Raw genomic sequence first — 19,315 nt, forward strand, 5'->3', positions numbered from 1 at the left:
TCAAATACAATGTAAGAATATCAAAGCTTAACTATTGCTTTCTTATACTAATCGCATAATTTTCGAATTCAAGTGTAATTTTAAAATGCTAAATGTCTTGAAAGTTGTAAATTTTCTATTTTAGAGGATCGAACTTACCAACTTCCTTAATTTCGCCTCTGAATGTGTGTATCAATTCAATTCTTTTGAAGTTTAAAGCTTTAAAATAATAAATAAAATTTTGATTTTAATGAGATTGGTAAATAATGGTAGCTTTGGAATATTTGATAGTTTGGACCAGTCGTGTTATAACATTTTGCACATAATTTGATTTGGTATGAAGATAGGGTAATTCTTAGTGTCTTTTCATCTTTTCGGAAAGGAGATAATGATTAAGGCCATGTTCTTTCAATGATTAATAAATTAACTTTTTAACATGCCCATTTCTATCAAGGGAAAAGTATGTGGGGTTTTAAATTTTATATAATATATAAAATTCGTTCAAAATTAATTATGATATTATTGATTTAGTGTATAGATATTATTGTCAGTGTAGGAGATCGTAGGTTTGAGTGCATTGAAGTACATTATTCTCCTATTTAAGGGTCCAAAGAGACTATAAACAATTTTAGGTATTGTATAGACAATCTCATCTCCCCAAATAATATCAATTTCTTGCATCTATTGTTTTTTTTTAAACATCACAAGTGTATTTTTATTAATTTTTAAAATTAAAGAAATTTAAATATTTGATGATTTTTGTAAAAACAAATTAAATTTTATGTCAATTTTTTATATACAAAAAATATTTTTTATTTAGTTATTTCAAATAAAATAAACCATTCCAACAAAATTCAATAAATTTCATTATATACTTTTTCATATTTGTGTTCTTTTCAGGGGCGAAGCCAGGAGGGCTGGCATGGGCCCCGGTCCCCCTAAAATATAAAATTGCATTTTAGGCTTTTGAAAATTTTTAAAAATTTTAAATTAGTAAAGGTAAAATTACACTTTGGCCTCTCTAAAATTATAAAAATTTGATTTAATCTTTTACAAATTATAAAGATATAAACTATAAAAAATTAAAATTTCATCTGCCCCTCCTAAAATATTTTTCTAGCTTCGCCTCTGATTCTTTTATAATATGATATTGATTTTTTATTACATATGATATTGTTTTTATGAGAGTTTTATTTATATTTATATATAATATTAAAATTTTTAATTTTAGTTTCAACTTTTCTTATATAAATAACAGTTAATATTAATATTTAATATTCTGTAAATTAATTATTTTTAAATTAAATATAACTTAATTTTAAATACTAAAATTTAATAAAAAATCAAACTTTAGTTTCATACTTTAATTATACAAAAAGCAAAGCGGCAAAATTCAATTTAAAATTGAACTGAGTGAAAATTTTATCTTTTGTTTAAAGGTGCAATGAAAAGTCTTAATAAACTTAAAATATATTTTTTATTTTGTTTATATACATTTTAAAGTAAAGAAGACATAAAATAAAATGGAAATAAATTATATCAGAATAATCTTAAAATATATAATTTTAGGCACCAATAATAAAATGTCACATTATCAACTTTTAAAAATGTAGAAATTTTATTATACATTTATTCATATTTAATATTTTCTCTAACTTAATTTAACTTTAATTAAATTGTTTAATATTTTTATTATTTTTTTAATTATTGATTTAAACATTTTAAAAATGGTTATGCTTTTTTTTTCTGGCATATAGTTTTAACATTTTCTCTCAAAATTTATTTTTTTAATTAAAGTTAAATTATAATAGAGATGATATTGTATGTGATTGAGTGTAGAATAATATTTGTATGTCTTTAAAAATTGATGATGGGACATTATTTTATTGGTACCTAAAAACTATATTTTTTAGGATCATACTAATATAAGTTATTTCCAACTAAAATTACCTAAATCTATTGTTAAAGTACCACTATCTATTGTTAAAGTCCAAGCATAAAACACATGTTTGAATTTTAATAAACACATTTGTTATAAAGGTTTTATCTCAATTATGAGATATTGTGTGATAATTGTTCACCTCATCCCTTAACTATGTGGTCGAGGGTTTAATCCTCGCTCATAAAAATGGAGCACATTTCATAGCTAGTCATTTACGTTTTTAGAGAACACTTACGATAAGAGAATTAATTACTGTTACTGACGATTGATACCTTAGTTATGACAATAATTAATGTGACTTTGAAAATACCCTAAATTAAAAAAACGAAAGAAAATTATTCACTTTTCTAGAATTTGAAATTGAAGGAAAATATATTAAAAAAAGATGATAATTAATTTACCTGACCAGGAATATCAAGGTATGCAACTTTCCAGGGAAGCAGTTGGGAAATGAGAAGCAAAGAGATTGGGCAGAGTTTGACGAACCCACCTTTGACATTTTTAATATATATATTGTTAGTCCTTGTATTGATATTTAGTTCATGTACTTGAAACGTTAAAATTAAGCACTTTAATTGTTTTGATTTAAAATTTTTAATTTAATCATTATAAGTATTTTTTTGGTCAAATTTTGTCAATTTAACATCTTGGTTAAGTTGTATCCATGTGACGTGTCATTCGTAGCGGCGAAATCAGGGGGTTGACAGGGGCCCTGGCTCCCCTTAAAATAGAATTTTTTTTAATTAGGCCTTTTAAAATTTTTAAAATTTTAAATTAATAGAGGTAAAATTACTCTTTAGCCCCTTAAAATTATAAAATTTTGATTTAATCATTCAAAAATTATAAAGATAAAGGCTATTGAAATGGTGAAATTGCACTTTTACTATCATAATAATTACAATTTAATTTCAACCCCCTAAAAAAAATTTCTAGCTTCGTCCTTGGTCATATGATTGATGAAAAATAAACATATTAAGTTGACGAATTCTAATAGAAACTACTAATGATGATAATAATTGAACTAGGATTTTTCAAGTAAAAAAAATAAGAGGATTCAAAATTTTTGTAACTTTAAATGTAAATAGACTAAAGATCAAATTTTGTAAAAGTAGAGGGACTAATAGCGTATTTTAGTTTTGTTCCTAAACCAACTCAATTTCTTTGGAAATATCTTCCCCTTTCTCCCATATTTTTGACAAACACAGCCAACTTTCATAGAGATTAGATTCTTATGCTTGACTTTTAATCCATGTTTATTGATGTTTTTAATAAGAAAAATGGGTATACATAGGAGAGTTGATTTATTGCTTTAATAATATGCATGACTTCAGGGCATCTAGGGTTGATAGGACCTTGAACTCTTAAAATTGAATTTTTTTTATTCAAGTTTTTTTTTATAATTTATAAGATTTTAAATTAATAATAAAATTACATTTTAATTTTCAAAAGATAAAAATTTTATCTAATTATTTAAAAATTATAAAAATATAAACTAATAAAATGATTAAATTATATTTTTACTATCATAAAAATTTATAATTTAATTTAGATAAAAAAATTAACTTTGCTTTTACCCTCTTTAAATCGTTTTTTAAAATCTGCCACGGAAGACTTGCTGTTTCTAAGAGTCAACATAATTGTTTGCTGAATTTGACACAATTATTGTAGGTTTTGTGTGTACGGCTTCTTGGATCAATGTCACACAAATGATGCATGCAATGCAACCTTTTTTTTCACGTTGAATATTCTTTTAAAGACAACATTATATATTGATGATTATCACAAGCAGGTGGCCGATATATGTAACGCCCCCTAACCCTATACCGTCATCGGAACAGGGTTACGAGACATTACCAGTCAGTACAGTCCAATTTCGGTCATTAATTAAAATAAATATTTACACACATCCTAATTTTAAGATGTCGTCCCTTTAATGGGCCCTCGCGGTCCAATATGAACAGTAAATTCAATTCGGGACTAATTTAGAATCACTACGAATTTTTAGTAAATTTCAAAATTCATACTACATACCGTTGCCAACCATAATTTACTCATTTCATGAGTACATCTACAACCTAAATGACTCTCATAAAACATCCTAGGTACATGCCATTACCAATAATTAACACACTTTACCTTAATGAATTCGAGATCGAACTGGGATGCTGATTCAACGTTCTATCTTTACTAAACCATATAAATTCTATACAAGTCATATAACAAACACAATAACATATTTGTTCAATTCTTTTCATTTACTCACCGTATAAATTCTATACAATATATTCACAATTCACTTGTTTTCACACTTTATTTCTTAACAATATACCATTTTAATTCATTCTAACATCAATCATCATCTATTTGAACTTCACTCATTTCATGAACCTTTTGGTTCATGTTTTCAATCTCATATCTCAATTTCAATTCTCAATTCAATTTCTCATTTCATTCCAATAGCTCAATCAATCAAATTCACTCGACTTATCTTTTCACTTATTTACCCCTATTAACAAGACTCGGACCTTGGCGGATACACGGATCCAACCAAACACACCAATATGGCACCCAGTGCCTCATCGGATAGTTCGAAGCAATATTTGACACCCAGTGTCTCATCGGCCTAGCCGAAGTAAAGTTGGTACCCAGTACCTCATCGAATCTATCCGAAGAAATATAGTGACACCCAGTGTCTCATCGACTCGAGGTCGAAGAATCCCTGAACACTTCCAATCCTATGGCATGCCAACTATATCCGACTCAGCCCGATACTGTTAATAGGGTATTCAATTCACTTTCAATTTTTTTCAATCAATACACATTTTAATTAATCACATAAATTCATAATTCAATACAATTCAATTCACTTTTCAATAACAAATATCCAAATATCACAAATCTCATATTTAAAATTTTCAAACAATTTATATTTCAATTCAATTCAAATAATCAATATATATATCTATATATATACGCCAATTCAATCAATATAAATTCAATAATTTCATCACATACTATATCAATCCATTTCATTTGCAAAACACACTAATTCTTACTTCAAAACACATAATAAACATATTAAGAAATAAATTCAACAATTAAGTATTAGGTTCGGATTATAGAAATACAAACCGTAATTTTCGAGCTAACTCCCGTTGACTTTGTCTTGTCCTTTCTTAGCCGAGATTTCTGGTACCACATTGACTACGAAATTAATACAATTCATAATCATTAATACATTACTAATTCATATCTTGAGTTATAGAATTCTAAATTAAGATCCGCTAATTTTTCCTGAAACTAGACTCACAAATCTTCTTACAATAAAATTTTCAGAATTTTTGGTTTAGCCATTAAGTACAGTTTATTCTTTAAATTCACCCCTATTCTGCTGTCTGACAGTTTCGTCCCTTCTTCACTAAAAATTAATTATCTCACAGTACAGAACTCGGATAACATTCTCGTTGATTTCTAATGAAAATAGACTCATTAGGGATTCTAAACATATAAATTTAAGCCTCTAATTATTTTTATTCAATTTTTGGTGATTTTCCAAAGTCAAAACAGGGGAACCCGAATTCATTCTGACCTTGTCTCACAAAATTCATTATATCTCATAATTTACAATCAATTGCTTATATCGTTTCTTCTATAAGAAACTAGACTCAATAATATTTAATTTCATATTTTATTCATCCTCTAATTCAATTTCTACAATTTTTGGTGATTTTTCAAACTTAGACTACTGCTGCTGTCTAAAATAGTCTTAGTACAAAATGTTGATTTACTTTAATTTCAATTTAATTCTAACTAAATTCACTTACTTTTCTATCTTAATTCATACTTTATTTCTATTCAAATTTCATCCATACTCTCATTTAAATATTAAATTTCCAGCATACTTTCCTAATTTCAAAATTTCATCAATTTAGTCCCTACAGCATAAAACTTATAACTTACTTTACAATTTGATCCTATTATCAATTCTAGTTTGAAATTTACTCAATTAAACCCTTAATTCACTATTTTATTCAACATGAACTATACTTGAAAATCTATAAACTCTCAAAATATCAACTTAATTTCATCAAAGTCTTGTTCCAAAGCTTCTAAAACATCAAAATTTAAGAAGAAATGACTTAATTGACTTACCAAATTAAACTTTGAGCCTTGAAACCCAAATTTTCCTTTTTCTTTTTCTTTCTTTCTTTCTCCCATGTTTCTTCTCTGTTTCGTTTGCTTTCATTCTGTTTCTTATGTTTCTTTACTTATTTATATAATATAATATAATATAATATACTATAATATAATAATAATTTAATATATATTTTTTAACACATAAAAAATCTCAGATTTTTATGTTTATGCCGCCTCACTTAGGACAAATAGCATAATTGCCATTTTGGTCCTCTTCATTTTCTTTTATTCTACAATTCAACTTTCATCCTTTATTCAATTTAGTCATTTTTCCTAATTACTCTTAATTAAACTAAATTTACTTAATTAAACTCTAATTAACCACTCAATTGACTTTGTAAATATTTATTAAAAATATTTACGAATCCATTTTTCAGAAACGGAGACCCGAAAATACACTTTTTCGGTAACGGTAAAATTCGGGTCGTTACAATTCTCCCCTCCTTTTATAATTTCGTCCTCGAAATTTACCTGAGAGAGGTGGGGGTATAAGTACAAAGATCTCGCTGTTCCTCTCGGTTCCCATATTGCTTCTTCAATATTATGACATTACCGCTCGGGCTAGTATCTCAACCGGCTCTTTTTCATACTATAGATTACATCAAATCTCAATATCCTTTGTCGGTATAACATGCAAGAGATTTGATCTCTATAATCTTCTGAGCTTCAAATCATGAAAAATTATCATAAACTTTCTGTAACTTTAGAAGCAAAACCAAGCAATATTTTACCAATTTGACTTTTCTACAACTTCACATAGCCCAACAGAACAAGAACTCAATTTCTTTTTCAACCTGATCTTTAAAATTTTCTTCCAAGGTGGATCTTTAAGAAATATCATATCACTAATTAAATACTCAATATCCCAACGTTTCAAGTCCACATATGATTCTTATCTATCAAAATTACTTTCAATCTATCTCGAATCACTTCCACTTTTCTTCAATTTCATGAATTAAACAACTCTGCATATTCTTTTTCTCACTGTATTTAATCAAATCCCATGCAGTTTTACATCAATCATTATTCAGAACTTCATACAGTGTTGAAAACTATTATTACGCACCCAAAACTTCTTGTAATTGTTCTATAATCAGAGTATAAACCACGTATCTCAATCAGAAATAATAGAAACCACCATACCATGTAATTTGATAATCTCAGAAACCTAGATTTCAAACAATTATTGAGTAAGAAACTTATTCATACTAGAATAGAATATACAAGCTTTACCATACCTTTGATGATTACTCAAATACCGTCTTTCTTTTTCAAAGATCGAGATAATTCCAATTCAAACCCATAGAAATTATATCCCACTTCCATTCTGATATCCTTTCTAGCTGTAACAGTTTTGAAGATATCTGTATCTGATATAAAAATTTATATACAATTTCAAAGTACTACTTTTCTTTCCCAGTCTTCAACACATCTTCCTCAAATCACTGTACATCTTATTCTTCCAAAATGCATAGACATAGTACTACTATAATTTCATGCAAATTCTCCTGTATAAGTTCTGAATCTCTCTGTTCAGCTTTTATTTCTAAATAGCAAACAACCATCATATCCAATCTGAAATGTTTAATCAGAAATCTGTATACTATATCCATTTAATCGATAACTCATTACCACATTTCTGAGCTTCGCAGATCTGCTGTAAAGAAGTCGGTTTAATTTTTTTATCTCTACCAAAATTGAACCATCTTCAAATGATAACAGTCAGATGTTCATAGCTCATAACACAAAACAAAGCTTTCAACTTGAATATACATACATTCATTGTCTTTTCGGATGATAATTAATTATCATATATTGATCTTTTAATGCAAGAACAATAACTACCACTTCCGAATCAGGTATCAAATAATTCTTCCCATGTGATTCTAACATTTCGTAACATAAACCATTACTTCATTTTTTTATTTTTTATTTATTTTTTTTTTTGCATCAAAACACTGCTATCCCTGTAAACCACAAGTTTCTTTATCGGATTTCAGACTGAACCAGAACTAGTGCTTCAGTTAACAGAGCTTTCAACTAATCAGAACCTTGCTAACGTCTATCAGATCATTCCAATTCCACATCTTTCTATAATAACCGACTAGTTTTAGAAAACCTCTGATTTCAAATATATTTTTCACTATCATTTCAGTTACAAAATCTATAGCACATTCAACTTCTTCAATCAACAGTAGTTCGGGTAACTCTTCTGGAAACACATTAGAATTCTCTTGCACTATTGCCGCTGATTTAAACCTTAACTTAAATATTTTAATATTCAATACATAAACAAGGTAAATACCATGACCCCTTTCCGGCATATATCTATGTTGGCATGTTCAATATCACAATAGACAATTAGCTCAATCTTCTCTGATTCAACAAAACATTTCATCATCTTGATCTTGCAACATATTATACTTCTGCTTATAATTTACCACCATATCATGCAGAATTAACCATTCCATTATTGAGATTATATCAAACAGTAAGAACATCAAATCATTCAGAAAACAGTAGTATCATTATCAAACAGTTCCTGCAGATCTTATCAGCCCATAAATACTAATCTGAAAAATTTAATGCTTCAACCCAAAAATTTCAGCAAACCCAACAGGCAAATCTTTAATAGATACTGAACTTATGTAATCATAGGAATAGTCAAACCAGGATCAATTTAAAATAATCATATTAGTGTCGATAAAGAAGAAAGTTCCTGTAATGACATCCGGTAGAGATAAATCTTCTCATATATAATTAACATATACCCTGTCTGATGTTCATTCTCCAGATTTTACAGTGAAGTCATTTGTAACACTTCGGCTTTCACTCGTATTTTTGAGATTACAGGGTAACCTACCTCTGTTAACTACATTACTCGGTCTTGAACTCTGAATAATGTTTTTTTTTCAAGCAATCACTAAGATAATAATCAGGAGAATCATGTCTAACAAATATTCCATTCCTTATTCTATATTCTTCAGCTTCTGTCTTCATTTAAACCATCTTCAAACCATTTGTATCATACAGTTTCTATCGGAATATACCCTCTGATATATTTATTTAATCAAACAAATTCCCTTCATACACAGTTGCAGTTATATGATCCTGTTTAAGCTTCAAGAATTCTGTACGTTTCTGATCAAGAAATCTCTGACTGATATATATATTTCTTTCAGAACTCATCTCAGAAAACTTTCAAATAACCCTTTCTTAATCACAACATAATCAATGTTTTCTACCACTGGTAAGCTGAATCTTTTAACAGAAATATCATACCCTTCTAACATTTAATCGGTGATCAGAACAATTCATTTACAATCCCGATAATATTCTCTAACCAAGTTTCAGTTTCTTTCAAGATCATTCTCAACTGTAATTCTCAATTCATCCACACCATATATATACATGTCCAGATCATTAACAGCAGATAACTTACCCGTTCAGACAAGCTCTATACCTTGAAGCACTTCAGGAACCGATTGAGAAACAGGAGGGGTAGATATCATAACAAATACAATTTCTTCTATTCACTGAAAAACATCAGTTATAATTCTAAATAATTATGTATCATTTTTTTATTATTTCATCAGTCATCATTCAGTAATTAATTACCCATTGAGTTTATACCCAGTGTTGTTGATTCAGTTTTCATCTAATTCACGAGACTATTCGTCTCCAGTACACATTTCATAATCAATACCATCGATATTTTTGTCTAACATTTTCACTATAAAACAGTACCAAACAAATATATCAGCATCCGATCCCGACTCAATTTCGACTCAATTATGGCATGTACCCCTAGACTCAATTCCGAGTTCGATTTAGTCCGAGAATCGGCTAAACCTGAATAGCTCTGATACCACTAAATGTAATGCCCTCTAACCCTATACCGTCATCGGAACAGGGTTACGAGACATTACCAGTCAGTACAGTCCAATTTCGGTCATTAATTAAAATAAATATTTACACACATCCTAATTTTAAGATGTCGTCCCTTTAATGGGCCCTCGCGGTCCAATATGAACAGTAAATTCAATTCGGGACTAATTTAGAATCACTACGAATTTTTAGTAAATTTCAAAATTCATACTACATACCGTTGCCAACCATAATTTACTCATTTCATGAGTACATCTACAACCTAAATGACTCTCATAAAACATCCTAGGTACATGCCATTACCAATAATTAACACACTTTACCTTAATGAATTCGGGATCGAACTGGGATGCTGATTCAACGTTCTATCTTTACTAAACCATATAAATTCTATACAAGTCATATAACAAACACAATAACATATTTGTTCAATTCTTTTCATTTACTTACCGTATAAATTCTATACAATATATTCACAATTCACTTGTTTTCACACTTTATTTCTTAACAATATACCATTTTAATTAATTCTAACATCAATCATCATCTATTTGAACTTCACTCATTTCATGAACCTTTTGGTTCATGTTTTCAATCTCATATCTCAATTTCAATTCTCAATTCAATTTCTCATTTCATTCCAATAGCTCAATCAATCAAATTCACTCGACTTATCTTTTCACTTATTTACCCCTATTAACAAGACTCGGACCTTGGCGGATACACGGATCCAACCAAACACACCAATATGGCACCCAGTGCCTCATCGGATAGTTCGAAGCAATATTTGACACCCAGTGTCTCATCGGCCTAGCCAAAGTAAAGTTGGTACCCAGTACCTCATCGAATCTATCCGAAGAAATATAATGACACCCAGTGTCTCATCGATTCGAGGTCGAAGAATCCCTGAACACTTCCAATCCTATGGCATGCCAACTATATCCGACTCAGCCCGATACTGTTAATAGGGTATTCAATTCACTTTCAATTTTTTTCAATCAATACACATTTTAATTAATCACATAAATTCATAATTCAATACAATTCAATTCACTTTTCAATAACAAATATCCAAATATCACAAATCTCATATTTAAAATTTTCAAAAAATTTATATTTCAATTCAATTCAAATAATCAATATATATATCTATATATATACGCCAATTCAATCAATATAAATTCAATAATTTCATCACATACTATATCAATCCATTTCATTTGCAAAACACAATAATTCTTACTTCAAAACACTTAATATACATATTAAGAAATAAATTCAACAATTAAGTATTAGGTTCGGATTATAGAAATACAAACCGTAATTTTCGAGCTAACTCCCGTTGACTTTATCTTGTCCTTTCTTAGCCGAGATTTCTGGTACCACATTGACTACGAAATTAATACAATTCATAATCATTAATACATTACTAATTCATATCTTGAGTTATAGAATTCTAAATTAAGATCCGCTAATTTTTCCTGAAACTAGACTCACAAATCTTCTTACAATAAAATTTTCAGAATTTTTGGTTTAGCCATTAAGTACAGTTTATTCTTTAAATTCACCCCTATTCTGCTGTCTGACAGTTTCGTCCCTTCTTCACTAAAAATTAATTATCTCACAGTACAGAACTCGGATAACATTCTCGTTGATTTCTAATGAAAATAGACTCATTAGGGATTCTAAACATATAAATTTAAGCCTCTAATTATTTTTATTCAATTTTTGGTGATTTTCCAAAGTCAAAACAGGGGAACCCGAATTCATTCTGACCTTGTCTCACAAAATTCATTATATCTCATAATTTACAATTCAATTGCTTATATCGTTTCTTCTATAAGAAACTAGACTCAATAATATTTAATTTCATATTTTATTCATTTTCTAATTCAATTTCTACAATTTTTGGTGATTTTTCAAACTTAGACTACTGCTGCTGTCCAAAATAGTCTTAGTACAAAATGTTGATTTACTTTAATTTCAATTTAATTCTAACTAAATTCACTTAATTTTCTATCTTAATTCATACTTTATTTCTATTCAAATTTCATCCATACTCTCATTTAAATATTAAATTTTCAGCATACTTTCCTAATTTCAAAATTTCATCAATTTAGTCCCTACAACATAAAACTTATAACTTACTTTACAATTTGATCCTATTATCAATTCTAGCTTGAAATTTACTCAATTAAACCCTTAATTCACTATTTTATTCAACATGAACTATACTTGAAAATCTATAAACTCTCAAAATATCAACTTAATTTCATCAAAGTCTTGTTCCAAAGCTTCTAAAACATCAAAATTTAAGAAGAAATGACTTAATTGACTTACCAAATTAAACTTTGAGCCTTGAAACCCAAATTTTCCTTTTTCTTTTTCTTTCTTTCTTTCTCCCCTGTTTCTTCTCTGTTTCGTTTGCTTTCATTCTGTTTCTTATGTTTCTTTACTTATTTATATAATATAATATAATATATAATATAATATACTATAATATAATAATTTAATATATATATTTTAACACGTAAAAAATCTCAGTTTTTTATGTTTATGCTGCCTCACTTAGGACAAATGGCATAATTGCCATTTTGGTCCTCTTCATTTTCTTTTATTCTACAATTCAACTTTCATCCTTTATTCAATTTAGTCATTTTTCCTAATTACTCTTAATTAAACTAAATTTACTTAATTAAACTCTAATTAACCACTCAATTGACTTCGTAAATATTTTTAATAAATATTTACGAATCTATTTTTCAGAAACGGAGACCCGAAAATACACTTTTTCGGTAACGGTAAAATTCGGGTTGTTACAATATATATCTCTATATCTATTATTTATAGATAATTGTGCTGACGCCATTTCAGGTGAATTAAATTTTAGTAGGGACTCAAATTTATCTCAATGAGAAGGCAGTTTTTATCTCAATTTTATAAACAATTATACAACGGTGACAATATCTTCTTCTAATCGGTCACTTTTATCAGCTGCAGTTTTGCATCACATAACTTGCAATTCCCCATGTGACGGTGCAATGCCGACGGCAACACAGTGACGGTAGGAGTTTGGATATTTAGGGGCACGGGTTAAGAACTACACGCTTAATATATCATTTAGTATTCTCAAATCAAAGGATATTATATGATTAAAGAGTGTTTGACATGTATATCTAGGTAAAAGAAAATGTAAGTGTATAATTGGAATTAAAAGGTTTAAGTGTGAAATTAATTATGGAAAATGTAGTGAGATAAAATTGTGTAAAATATCTTACGGATATTTCTTTTTTTTTTCTCATTCTTACCTTTGAGAGAAGAGATGAGTGTCACATTAACTAGTGTAGTGCAAATTTCGAGGTAATAAGGAAGGGAGAAGGGAGAAGTTTGTTGGAATGTGAAGAGAAGGGTAAGATATTTTCCCAAAAAACTTCTAATTTTTTCACATTTTAGAGAATAGTTTACTGTGAGAATTCATTTTCCATTAAATAAACATGAGAAAACAATGAAAATGTTTTTTGTAAAAATTTTTATAGATAAACAAACAAACCCTAAGTATCAAATTGAAAAAATTAAATGCCAAAAATTTAGATACCAAATTAAATATTAAAATGAAACTCATATATCAAATAATATATTAACTCGAAATTTAGAAAAAAAATTACTAGATATAAAAAAAAAGGAGCTTAAAGGCTTTGTCAAAGAGGCCCAACAGGGGTCTGAACCGGTTTTTTCCAGCGATATCGGGCAAAGGCAAAAACCCAAAACGTGGATTCGTGAAGTTGAACGTTTTTTTTTTTTTGAAGTTTTTAATAAATAATGGCGTCATACTACTCCCCCGTTCCGTTTCCGGTCATATTAAATAAAGTGGAAAAAGAAAATAAAACATTTTAAAGGTGAAATAAAAATAGAAAAACAGTAATTAGAAACAAGGAGGGGGCGTAAGAAAGGATGCAAGCTAACGGCGCCGATAGAGCGAAGCCAAGCCAAGACCAAAGTTAAGAAGAGTCCGTACGGCTCACGTAACGCATCAGTCGGCAGCCGGCGCATCACTGCCGTTCATCAAGAATTCATTCCCAAACATCGACGCAAACCCACTTCCGTAGACTCACTACCCTTTCTCTTTTTTGCCCTTTCTTGCCTATTCAATGCGATTTGGACAACCAACAAACCTAGTTCCTTTTATTTGAATTTTGTTTTTTTTACCCTCCATACTAATAAAAAAAACTAATATACCAACACTTGTAAATTCATAAATTACAAGTAATTTTGTAATAAATTTTACAATTATATATTATTTTTAATATTTAGCTAAGAAAATTTAACCTACTAAAGAGTCAATGTTTGTTAAGAAAATTATTAATTTCTACTATTAAAAAATTATTTCTATTGTACATATGATATGTCACATGTTATTATCTAATTATTTTATCAGTTATGTCATATTTTATCCGTACAAATAAATAAAATTTTTAACCAAAAAAATTAATATATTTTTTGAACTAACGTACTCATTTTTAAGTAGAAAAGATAAGATAAAATTTAACTCTTATTATAAAAATTTTCATATACTTTTAACACTTAACAAGTAATTACAGCTTACTTTATTAGTCTCCTTTAACCTAATGCCAAATATGTTAATCTCCCTTTAACCCCACCAATAAACGACACCGTACACCTAAATGCCCTTACAAAATTTTTTCAATAGAAAAAATAGAAAAAAGAAAGTTAACGGGGGCGATAAGTAAAAGCTGGTAGAAGAAGGGTATTTAGAAAATTAATGAAATTAAAAAAAGAAAAGGGAAAATGAAATCCGGGAAAGGATCAAAGTCAGTCAGGCAGTTTTTCGGTACGTTAGCAGGCCAGGGAAGCATCGAAAAAGGGGAAACGTCAAAAAATTGCCAACTGGACTAGTAGCCGAGCCTAAACCGATGATGACCCAAGCCACCAGCCAGCCCACCTCACGCGCTCTCTCTCTCACATATCCCCGGCGACCCTATTATTCCCTTTCCCTACTCTCACGCTCCTCTCATGTGTCGGCCGAGTCATCGCCGAACCCACCCAACCCTTACCTCTTTTTTTCTATAACCCCCCAACCCACCTTTTTCTTTTTTGTCTTTCTCCCTATCATTTAACCTAAATCAAACGCCACTCCTACCTTTGTTTTTTCAATCTCCCTTTTCCAATGGCCGATCTTACCGATTCCGTTATGCCGTCAGCTGTAATCACCCCTCCTTCAACCACACCTAACACCCGTACGTTACCTGTACGTGAGGATTGTTGGTCTGAGGAAGCTACGTCTACCCTTGTTGATGCTTGGGGTCGTCGTTATGTTGAGCTTAATCGTGGGAATCTCCGTCAGAAGGATTGGCAAGATGTGGCTGATGCTGTTAATGCTCTTCATGGTCATACTAAGAAAACCCATCGTACCGATGTGCAGTGTAAGAACCGGATTGATACCATTAAGAAAAAGTATAAGATCGAGAAAACTAGGGTGAGTTCTTCTAATGGAACCCTAACATCGTCTTGGCCTTTCTTTGAACGGTTGGATGCTCTTATTGGATCTAATTTTGCTGCTAAGAAGCTTTCGACGTCGCCTAAGATATCACCGAAGCCGTCGCCGAGGTTGTCACCCAGGATCCCGGGATCTCCTCCTGTGGCTCTTCCGCTTTTGCTTCCGTACAGGAGGACTCCTCCGGCGCCCACTGCTATTGTTGCTCTTCCCCAGAAGAGGCCAGCTGTGGACGATGGGTATTTCAAGAGGAACTATTCTGCTGTTGCTGCTGCTGCGGCTGCTGCTGCTGCGGAAAGTGATGAGGAGGAGGGTGAGGAAAGCGAGGGAGAGGAAAGTGAAGGAGAGGGAGAGGAGAGGGAAGGGATGAAGAGATTGGCAAGAGCTCTAGAAAGGTTTGGTCAAGTGTATGAAAGAGTGGAAGGGGAGAAGCTGAGGCAGATGGTTGAATTGGAGAAACAAAGAATGCAATTTGCTAAAGATTTGGAAGTGCAGAGGATGAGGATGTTTATGGATACACAGGTGCAGCTCGAAAAGATCAAGCGTGGCAAACGATCCTCGGGTTCCAGTGGTGAGGCCTCTTCTTCCTCATAAAAAAACAGAACCATCTTTAGCTTTAAATATAGTCGCATTTGTGTTTTGATTGATGATTAGAATGTACATATTTTCATGTAATGGCTTCATTTATGCCATGCCTTATAGCTGTTCACGGCTTTTGAAAGCATCCTTTTTCTTGATTAGTTGGTTTATTGTGTTTTTGGCCACTAGATGGAATGCAATTGTAAAGGTTTTAATTTGTTGAGTTTTGTTAATGTTGATTCTTATGGGATTTACCCACATTATGTTTGGAGAGTTTATACTCTAGCATGAGAACTTAAAGATGTTCAAAGCTGTAGTGTTTAATATCGGTAATGAATCATTTTCTCAGTGTGTTGTGTGTTATGTGTGCTTTGTTTGATACATGAACTTAAAGGGAGCTGGTCAGTGGGTGTCAAAATCAGTATTGGAATTGGTAATAGAAAGGGGTAATGTTTATTCATGGAGTGTTATGCATTGGTTTGTGGTATAATTTTGGAATAAACAATGACAGTTGATTCCTCAATGATCCTGTTCTTCTCCAAATGGTGTGACCTTGATGTCCTTTTTTTTTATGCTTATTATGGAAGTGCTGCATTGGAATCTCTTGCACGCTTTCTTTTGAGCATAAATGGCTGTATATTTTGGCTGATTCATAGTTATACTACTGTTTTGTGTGTGTTATGTAGAACCTTGCATGAATACCTGGTCTCCCTTCATATATTCTACACAAAGTGCATTACTTGAAAGTTGCATACTTGCAATGGTTGGTATTTGATTTCAGCTTGAGGATAATGTACCAGGGCATTAAGGTTTGGGTGTTCCTTTTGATGCGAGAAATGACTTACTTGACATAAGTGACAAAATTTGCTTATCTTGTCATTGATTGGGAAAAAGGATGCAAGGAAACTTGCCTCTTATTTCTGCCTATCTTTTCTATCCTAGACTGGTTAGATAGGAGGTTGGCTCTGTTTGATAATTTGCCACTCCATGCCCCTCTAAGCCACCTGTAGTCAATTCGGAATGTTGCTTGTTCTGTTGGTTTATTGGGTTTTCCATTGTGTTAAATGTGTGCTTATAATGGCTTTAGTATCTGAAGGTATGTGTATTCGAATGTCCTGGAGTGTGCAGGTTATCTTTTAGTTGGGAGGTATGTGGAACTCTTTCACATTAAACTTATATATAGATGTATAAAGTAAGGTTGTGGTGTGGCTTAAGGTGGGTAACTTTTTCTTTCAGGCTGGTCAGGTTCAGGCTTTGTGTACTGCTAAAACTTTTTATCTGTCTAATTTATTTTCTTGGCCTGTTAGCAGAAAATGGATGTTTCTCCATTGCTGGTTTAGCTAACAGGGGTTGGCTGTCTTTACCAACAATACCATGTGTCTAGAATCATATTGATGCCCATCTAAGATTGAAGAGCTAAATATGCTTTTTAGCATTTAAAATGCTCACATATCTGTGGTGCACATAGCGCAACCTAAATGATTTGTCTATCATTTTTCCTTATAGTTAAAAATGTTAGCACTTCCTCAATCAGAAGAAGGATCCTTTTAAGCTTGCCTTATAATTATGGTCTGTGTGGTGGAGTCCTTGAGTCATTGAACAAAATGATCTGTGTGTGAGTCCTCTCTGGTACATACTTATCTATGAAAAATCTTCCCAAGTCACGTTCAAGCCTCTGTTTTTAGCATAATGGTTGTTCTATGCATCTTGCTAAGGTTTTGTTGTGTGATATTTCTGTGACAAAAATACTCAGAATGTTGTATTTTTGTTTGATGTACCCATCCCTAGATTTTGTGTACAAGGAAATGAGGGGCATTTGTGTATGTGAACTACTTTTGATTTATATATTGTATGCATCATCCTTCTGACAGTTTGTGCATTACTAAACATGAAATTTGATGTAGAGTGGATAACTAAAAGGCCCCATTTTCTATTGTTGCAGATATTTATAGCTAGCCGAGTTGGGAAGAGTTTTGACAGTGGGAAAAAGCATGAAGAACATAAATATTTGACTTTTAATACTCATCCCTTGAAAGTATATAGATATACTTATTGTAGCAGATACTGGACTCAGAACTCACAAGATAACCGGCAGTTGGCAGATAAATATTGCCTGAGGTTTTTGAAGTTCCTTTATTTTGCCTTTCGCCCTTCATTTGGGGACCACAAAAAAAAAAAAAAAAAAACCTGAAAGTTGTAATTTAATTTGGTCCAATGTCCTTTGTTTTAGTTGTTGAGTCACCCTTAAACTAATTAGCTTTTTCTTTTTTTTGTAAGTTGTGTTTGTTGGTTGCAATGTAAAAGATTAGGTTGTATTCAGAAACTCTTTTGTGTTCAATATTGCTCTCTTTTGAACTCGGCTAAAATCCCCAACGTTATTCCATAGCTATATTCATGTGTCAATGTATATATACACATAATATATATATGCTTAGTCAAGAGTTAACGGGATCATACACATTTATGGGGTTAGAGTCTAAGCTTTCTTTGGCCCTAGAGTCCAAGCTTTATTTCCCCCTGTGGAGACGGCCAACCACTAGCAGCCGGTGGTTGGTCATCTCCTTTCCTTCTCCCTCTCTTGCTTCATTTGATTCCCTCTTCTATGGTTTAATAAATCCTCACGATGTTTTGATGGTCTTGGTGACTCTGTAGAATAGATCTGATGGTAGCAGTAGTAGATCTTCCGGTGTGGGTAATCTTGAGTGATTTTGTGCCGCGGGGCCTTGCCGAGTTGTTTTGGCTTGTTCTTTTTCTCTTCAGGTGTGGGATTCTGCTGAGGAGGGTTTGCTTCTGTTCTGTGCCGCTGAGAATATCTCCTGCTACAAGAAGAGAATGGGTTTTGCGGCTATGGTTGGTGGATGGAGGGGGTGGTGCCATTGCCTCCCAAAGCTGCTTTTTGTTCGGCCTCCTTGTTAGTGTTCAGGGATGGCAGTTCGATTGTTGATGCGAGCATTTGTTGTTTCTTGTCCAGTTTTATCTTCCAATCCCTTGTTTCTGCTTTCAAGCCTCATTAACCAATTGAAATGGTGAACCTGAGGGTAAAAGGGGTGATGCACATTTACTCAACTCGTCTGCTTAAATGGCTAAAACATTGTTGCATGGTGACCATACCTCCACCATTTTTGTTGTTTAGAAGGGTTAATGAACTTGGTTCGAGGGTGTTCTTTTTTCTGTTTCTTTTTGTTCACTGCCCAAATTGGGCGTTCATATGTCCATGC

General features: G+C 31.3%; 1 protein-coding gene across 1 annotated transcript; it reads left to right on the forward strand.

The window, feature by feature from the left end:
- Positions 1-14,744: 14,744 nt before the first annotated feature.
- Positions 14,745-18,420, forward strand: LOC107925182 (trihelix transcription factor ASIL2). The gene is made up of 2 exons (XM_016855783.2): positions 14,745-16,089; positions 18,040-18,420. Exons 1-2 carry the CDS (start codon positions 15,192-15,194, stop codon positions 18,051-18,053), a joined length of 912 nt encoding a protein of 303 aa, XP_016711272.2. The 5' UTR covers positions 14,745-15,191; the 3' UTR covers positions 18,054-18,420.
- Positions 18,421-19,315: the final 895 nt, after the last annotated feature.

This window comes from Gossypium hirsutum, chromosome A10 (assembly GCF_007990345.1).
Source record: "Gossypium hirsutum isolate 1008001.06 chromosome A10, Gossypium_hirsutum_v2.1, whole genome shotgun sequence".
NCBI lineage: Eukaryota > Viridiplantae > Streptophyta > Magnoliopsida > Malvales > Malvaceae > Gossypium > Gossypium hirsutum.